Consider the following 6,824-nt stretch of genomic DNA (forward strand, 5'->3'; position numbering starts at 1 on the left):
AGCTGCGCCCGCAGCCGCCAGCCCCACCGCCACGTTCCCAGGGGAGCAGCGGGGGTTGTGTCCCCAGGTCGGAGTCCTCGCCGTGCCGCCTCAGCACTGCGCTGTGGGCTGGCTGGGGGACCTCCGCTTGCCGTGGCACAGCTGGGGCTGCGCAGGTTGTGGGTTTGGTGCTTGCTCAGAGTACCTGCTTTGTGTTCGCCGCCTGCTTTGCCTGCTCAGGACGTGGTCCTGGGTCAGTGAGATGCGAAGGAGCGGCAGTGAGGCTGCAGAGCAGTGGGGCTGCAGGGCAGAGCTGACGTCCTTGTCCTGCTGGACATCATCTCCACGCTGAGCTCTTTCTTTTGAGAGCTGTCAGTCGGACGTGGAGCGCTGCAGCCCTGCTCCTGCTCGGGCTGCCTGGGTGCACAGCTCAGGGATCTCTGCCCTGTTCTTCTGCAGGCTGCTGCTGCTCCTAACGCGTGCTCAGCACTTCCAGACCTTGATTGCTGTGTGCTGTGCTGCCCGCCTCAGCCCTAGGAGAGCTGCTCAGCCGCCCCAACGTGCCCCCCCGGGGGTGCAGCTGCAGCTGTGGTTATCAGCTCCTTGGAGACGTTGGGTACCGCAGGCGGAGCTCCAAGCAGTGCAGCTTCTCCAGTCCCAGGAGCATTTTGGTTACAGCAGAGACCCATCCAGCACAGCACACACTGTGAGCACCCCAAAGGCCACCTAAAGGGAGAACGGTGCTGTCCCACGTCACCCGCTCAGATCTCTGCACCATGCTTGCTCCTGCTGGCGTGGGGCTTTGGCCTGGTCCAGGCACAGGAAGGGGTGGTCGGGGAATGCAGGATTTGACGCCTGAAAAACAGCTTGGAGCCCGTCTGTGTGTGGCACCGCGGAGGCTGGCAGGGAGTGCGCCCAGCAAGGACGGGGGCCCTTGGAGCTGGTTCTGTGTCAGCCCACGTGCAGCCTGCAGGGCCAGCGCACAGAACCACGGTGAGGGCTGGGAGCTGAGCGTCCACGTGCATCCTGGCAGACACAGCCTGCAAAAACTGCAGGCACGGGCTGAGCATTTCCTGCTCGCCTTCCGGAAAGGCTCTGCTTCTTGCAAGGTGCCTCGAGGTCGGAGGTGACGCCCTGCTGTCCTGCTGGGTGCGCGGCCACGCAGAGGAACGCGCAGGGTAGATGAGGGAAGGCTGCTGGGAGAGGAGCACGGTGCTTGTACATCCAAGGGAAGTTTGCATAGCGAGCGGAGCAGGCAGTGATAGGCATCACCTCGTGTCAGCACCTGCCTGGATCGCTGGGGGAGCGGGGCCGGGGCCGGCTGTGCCTCCAGCGCTGAGCCCGGCAGGAGCCCGTGCTTCCGAGAGCTGCACTGGCACCGGGGGTCCAGGCGCTCGTCCGGAGGGGGGGATGCACGGGCAGAGCGGTGCGCTTGCAGCTGCGGTCTGTGGGAAGGGAGCACTTCCGAGGGCAGCGCCTTGGCCGGCCTGCCCTGCCCTCAGCCGGAGCCGAGTCCGCCCCACCTGGAGCAGGTTTTGCAGGTGAGGTGAGCGCCTGGCTCACCTGGGAGGCAGCGGCTTTGTGCTCCTGGGCGCAGCCTGCAGGGCTGCTGCTGAGGGCGGGCGGAGCTCGGTGAGGCCCCGGGTCTGCAGGTGGGACGCCGCCCGACTGCGGCCGGGTGCTGCGGTGCGAAAGCAGGGCAGGCTGCCGCGCTGCTGGGCGCTGAGCAGTGGGGGTGGGAGGCGGTGCTCACGCTGTGCCGCCAGGAGCCTCAGCTGCCATCCTCTCGGTGCTGGGCTGAGCCCTGCGGAGGACGCAGCGCTGCCCGCTTTGGTTCCTGAGCTGCAGAAAGCTCTCCCCACCCCCACCCTGCACCAAAGGGTGGCTGCGAGGGGCGCGCGGCCCCGGGCCCTGCTGTCAGCTGGGGACTTTGGAACGTGGTCTCCGGGCTGTTTGTTCGGCCTCTGGCCTGGCTGCAGGGCTGGTGGGAATGGCCGGGCGGCCGAGTCGTGCCGCAGCGGCTCGGGTGATGCGCTGGTTAATTATTAGTTGTGTCTCTGGAGACCAGATGCCCCCGGCAGTGCCCTCCCATGCAGGAGGCAGGTGGGCCTTCTGCACCCCGCCGCACGGAGCTCCCCATGCTGACGGGCAGTGAATGGCAGGGGAAAATGAGAGCCTCGTGCTGCTGGTGCACGGCCGTACGGTGTGTGGATGGAGGCATCTGTTCTCCTTTTGCCAGCTGAAGCTGAGCCGCCTGCTGTGCTCTGCAGGGAGCTCTGGAGGTGTTTCCGGGGCTCACCGTGCAGTGGGGTCCAGGTGCTGACACCTCCTGGTGCTGAGGCTCTGCAGCTTGCAGGGCGCAATGAAAGCCCCCAGGCTCTGCGTGGAGGCTGCAGGAGCTGGGATTTAAGGCAGTGTTTGCACTCCTGAAACTCATCGCTAAAGAGTGGCGCAGGAGGGAAATTTGATGTGGTTTTAGGAAAAGGCACAAGTGTGTGCAATAAACAAAGCAGAGGCGGCTCAGGAGGTGTGCAGGCTGCTGGGGCTGCAGGCACGTGGTGCGAGTGCTGGGGCTGATGGCTGCCTGCAGGGCTGGGCTGGCTGCAGAGCTCACCCCATGGGTGCTGATGGGCGTGAGGAGGGGTGCGGGCTGGATCTCAGCACAGCACGGTGAAAATCTGTTGCTGACAAACTCTGAGCCTGGTTACAGTGAGGTGTCAGCACCGCAGGGCGGGCTGCCAGCATGGATGAGCTTTGCTCTCTGTCTGAGCAGCCCCCCCCCCCCCCCCAGCTCTATTGCATGGCAGCCAGCTCAGCACATCTCACCTGCGCTCCAGTCACAGCCCCTGCAAAACCTCACCATTTTCACCAGTTTTGCCACAGTTGAAGGAAACTCTGCGTGTAGTGCAGCAGTGCGGGGCGTGCTTCCTTCATCCGCATGGGATGGAGGCGATGTGGTGAAGAAGAGGATGGTGGAGGTGCTCCGTCTGTTGCGGTTATCCAGCGGGGAGCTCAGCAGGACAGAAGCTGTGGGAGGGGTGGTGCCTGGGGGAAGCGCTGATGGACTGGTGGGGCTCAGTTCTGTGCAGCACGTTTGCAGCTCCATGTGTGCGGTGCTCGCAGCACGCAGGCTGGGGCTGGCGGCTGTGCTGCCCCGGGGCTGGGCAGGGGGGTGGGAGCGTGGCGCAGGGTGAGGCTCCTGTCCTGATCCCTTCTGCTCTCTGCTCTGCAGACTCCTTCGTGAACAGCCAGGAATGGACCCTGAGCCGCTCGGTGCCTGAGCTGAAGGTGGTGAGTATTCGCATCAGTGCTCCAGTGCTTCTCCGCGTCCCCAAACGGCCCCGCGCCCTCCTGAGGCGCAGTGGGTGCTCGCAGGGCTTCAGCCCCATGGAGTGCAGGGGGGCTGGGGCTGCTGCTGTGCTGCTGTGCTGCTGTGCTGCTGTGCTGCTGTGCCGGGGGGGTTCCCTGGGGGGTCATGCTGTGCAGGAGTGGGTGCTGGTGTGGGAGAGCAGATGGGAGCGGAGCTGAGCACCTCTCTGGTGCTCCCACGTCCCTGCGGGCACCCTGCAGTGTCCCTGCCCTAAGGGTGCTGTGGGGTGCGACCTCGCCTCCGGCACTGTGCTCGGCGTTCAGCAGAGAGCTCCCAGCCGTTGGCTTGCAGTGCGTCCCGCAGTGCTGGCACAGCCTGCCTGCAGGCAGTGAAGTGACCTATGGGTCATTTGCGGCAGGGATCTGCTCTCAGGGTGCAGCCCCTCCAAGGCCAGAGATGTTTCCACCGCGCGTCCCTGCTGGATCCTGTGAGCTGCCACTGTCACCAGTGCTGGGGGACGGCTGGTGGCTGCTTGGGCTGAGCTGGCTGATGGGCACCGGGGCTCGGAGCGGTGCGGGGGCTGGGGGCTCGGGGAGGCTGTACGTGGGACAGGGGACAGGTCAGCTCTTGCAGAGCACCACGTGCTCCCATCTGCTCCCAGGACCTCTGCAGTCTGTTCAGCACTTCGCTCTTCTTGTGCTCGACAGCAGCCTTCGGTGCGACTCCCTTTGAGATCTGTTGGCACGTCTCCTTTCAGCCCTTTTAAGATTAATGCTTTTCGGTCTTAGTCTGAAAAGCAAGGGCTGTTTTGGCAAGTCACACAAGCACAGTGCTGCCACGGATTTTCTCATCTGTAGTTAAGTATTAATGAAGGCAAACTCTGAAATTCTCTTGTTAAGTTCCCTTGTAAAACACGTGTGTGTCCAAGGATGCTCCTGCAGCTGTGCTGTGTATTGCTTCGACGTGTTAACGGCGTGCAGTGCTGCAGGCGGAACCAACCTGATGCCTTCAGCTCTCCCCAGAGCAGACGGCCTTTTGCCTTGTTTTCCATCACCCCTGCGGTTCCATCCGGCCCTGTGGCGCTTCCCAAAGCCTGAAGGCACTCGGGCTGGTGCTGAGCTGTGCCCCTTCCTGCCTGTCCTGCAGTCTGTGGTGGTGGGGGGACCCTTTGCAGGGTTGTCCTGAGGGAAGGAAAGCATCGAAGTGATAAGATGGGAGGGGCTGGCTGCACGTTGTGCTGGAGGAGGTGCAGGTTGGTTTTAGGAGCGATTCTTCTCCAAAGAGCGGTGGGGCACAGGGCTGGGGGTCCCTTTGCTGGAGGTTTTCAGGGGCCGTGGAGATGCGCTTGGGGACGCGGTGGGGTGGGCTGGGGTTGGGAACCTCGGAGGTCTTCTCCACCCGGAATGATTCTGTGATTCCGTGAAGGGAAGCTGTCTGCCCGCAGAGCTGGAGGCAGCACTCAGTGTGGGTCCTGCGCTGCTCTGGCACTGCGGTGCCTCCCTTCCTCCCTGGGCTCTGCATTTTTGCTCCTGTGCCGTCCGCCCTGATGTACGGCCATCCGCATCGCTCGCGGGGTCCGCTTCTCTCCCCAGAGCCCTGCAGGCAGGCGGGTCTGCAGCCGGCAGCCCGAGCTGTCACAAATGTGCACAACTCTGCCCCTCGTGCTGCCACCCCGGACTCAGCGCAGGCATCACCAAACGCCCTGAGCTGCAGGGAGCTCCTCCAGCCTCGCTCCCAGCCCTCTGTCCATGGGCAGCGTGCTCAGCAGGCACTGTGCGCGGTGCAGCCGGCTCTCAGGGCACAGCAGTGCCACAGCTGTGCAGCAGCGGGTGCCCCGTGGGCGGGCAGTGCCGCGAGCACCGTGTGCGGGCGCAGCAGTGGAGCCCCGCGATGGGCAGCGGTGCAGTGCGGGCGCTGGGAGAGGCTCACACGAAGCTCTGCTCTGTCCCTGACCTGCTGGTCCTGGTTGTCAGTGCAGACCTTCCCCAAGAGCCTGCGTTCCCAGCTCTGTGGGCGCAGGAGATCGTGGGCTCATCGGGGTCCCTTTATGGCACACGGTGCTCCCCCTGCAGCCCGCAGACCTGCAGCCAGCTCGCAGAACTTGGGTTTGCTTTTGGGTCTCGTGTGTGCGTGGCTGCACACCGCCTTCGTGAAGCTGTGCCTGCTGGGAGCCCTGCGACGTGCGGGGGGTGTGAGGTCACCGTGCCCTGCCTGGGTCACGGCAGCGTCCCGAGTGCTCCAGAACTGCTGTGTGTTTGCTGTGATGCAGTGACAGAGCTGGGTGGTGCTCAGCAGCGCGGCGGTCCCTGCGTGAAGCTGTCAGTGTGGCTCGGCTGCAGGCCTGAGGTCCTGATGGAGCCGTGCTGACCAGTGGGGACGGGGAGTGAGGATGCCTACGAAACATTCATGTGGAGGATGAGCTGAGCAGCGCAGCTGGAGCCTTATGTGTGGGGCAGCCAAGAGGAAGCTGGTGGTGGTGGAAGAGCCCCAGGCTGCACGGGGCAGTGCTGGAACGGCAGAGCTGTTCCTCTGGGCGCCCCGCAGTGCTGTCCCCAGGCAGGAGTTGTCCCCGAGGCGGTCTGGATGCAGTCAGGCTGTGCAGCCGGGCCAGGTGCCGTGGGGATGCTTCACCCACCTCCGCTCTCTGCTCAGACCGGCCCGCCTGCGGGCTCGTAGGCACTGGGCATTTCAACCTGCTGGGAAGGTGGTGGCTTAGGAAGAGCACGGCTGTCCTGCGGGCGCAGCCCGGGCAGCTGTGCTCCTTCTGCAGGAGATCTGCAGCGTGGCCCAGACTGAGCCCGACGTGCTGCAGCCCAACGCTCTCCTCACTTCCCAGCTCAGGGAGGGATCGCAGCAGGTGTGCCCTGCAGGCAGCACGGACAGCCCTGCTGGGGATGGAGCTGCTGCAGGCACGGCGGGGCCACGGCCGGGAGCCCTGCGGGTGCAGCTGTGCCCGGACCTCGGCCGGGCTCTGCCCTCATTCTTCTGTTCCAAGAGCTCCAGTGCTTGTGGATGGGGATGCGTGGGCTGGGAGATGAGATCCCTTCTGCTGCCGGTTGTGGGCGGGGGCTGCAGCACTGGGCTGGGGTCACCTCGTGGTGCTGCTGACACCCGTCTCTCTGCCAGGGCATCGTGGGGAACCTGTCCAGCGGCAAGTCGGCCCTGGTGCACCGCTACCTGACCGGCACCTACGTGCAGGAGGAGTCTCCGGAGGGTGAGGTTCAGCCGCTGCGCTGCTCGGGGCCCTCGCGCCCCAAAGGCAGCCCCCATCTCTCCCTTTCCCCCCCGTCTCAGGACCCTGCTGCGTGCTCTGCCCTTCTCACCGCTGTGCTCCCCCCCAGGTGGCCGATTTAAGAAGGAGATTGTGGTGGATGGTCAGAGCTACCTGCTGCTCATTCGTGATGAAGGCGGCCCCCCCGAGCTCCAGGTAGGAACAGCTGCACTGCTGTGCAGAGGAGGGAAAATCCCAGGGAGCCCACAGGGAGCAGTGAGTGCAGGGCTGTGTGTGTGAGTGCAGGGCTGTGAGTGTGAGTGC

General features: G+C 64.7%; 1 protein-coding gene across 2 annotated transcripts in view; it reads left to right on the forward strand.

Annotated features, from left to right (window-relative positions):
- Positions 1 to 6,818, forward strand: part of LOC104915905 (arf-GAP with GTPase, ANK repeat and PH domain-containing protein 3-like) — a 22,562-nt gene extending 15,744 nt beyond the window's left edge. The window contains exons 1-4 of one of the 2 annotated variants that reach the window (XM_010726859.3): positions 2,768 to 2,957; positions 3,212 to 3,270; positions 6,416 to 6,503; positions 6,631 to 6,818. In XM_010726859.3, the coding sequence (XP_010725161.1) occupies positions 2,918 to 2,957; positions 3,212 to 3,270; positions 6,416 to 6,503; positions 6,631 to 6,800 (357 nt within the window). In that variant the 5' untranslated portion in view covers positions 2,768 to 2,917 and the 3' untranslated portion in view covers positions 6,801 to 6,818. Of the gene's footprint in view, positions 1 to 2,767; positions 2,958 to 3,211; positions 3,271 to 6,415; positions 6,504 to 6,630 lie in introns of those variants that run through there. The other variant, XR_796488.2, reaches the window with a different exon arrangement.
- The last annotated feature ends 6 nt before the right edge of the window (positions 6,819 to 6,824 follow it).

The sequence above is a fragment of the Meleagris gallopavo genome, unplaced genomic scaffold, assembly GCF_000146605.3.
Source record: "Meleagris gallopavo isolate NT-WF06-2002-E0010 breed Aviagen turkey brand Nicholas breeding stock unplaced genomic scaffold, Turkey_5.1 ChrUn_random_7180001858595, whole genome shotgun sequence".
Classification (NCBI taxonomy): Eukaryota; Metazoa; Chordata; class Aves; order Galliformes; family Phasianidae; genus Meleagris; species Meleagris gallopavo.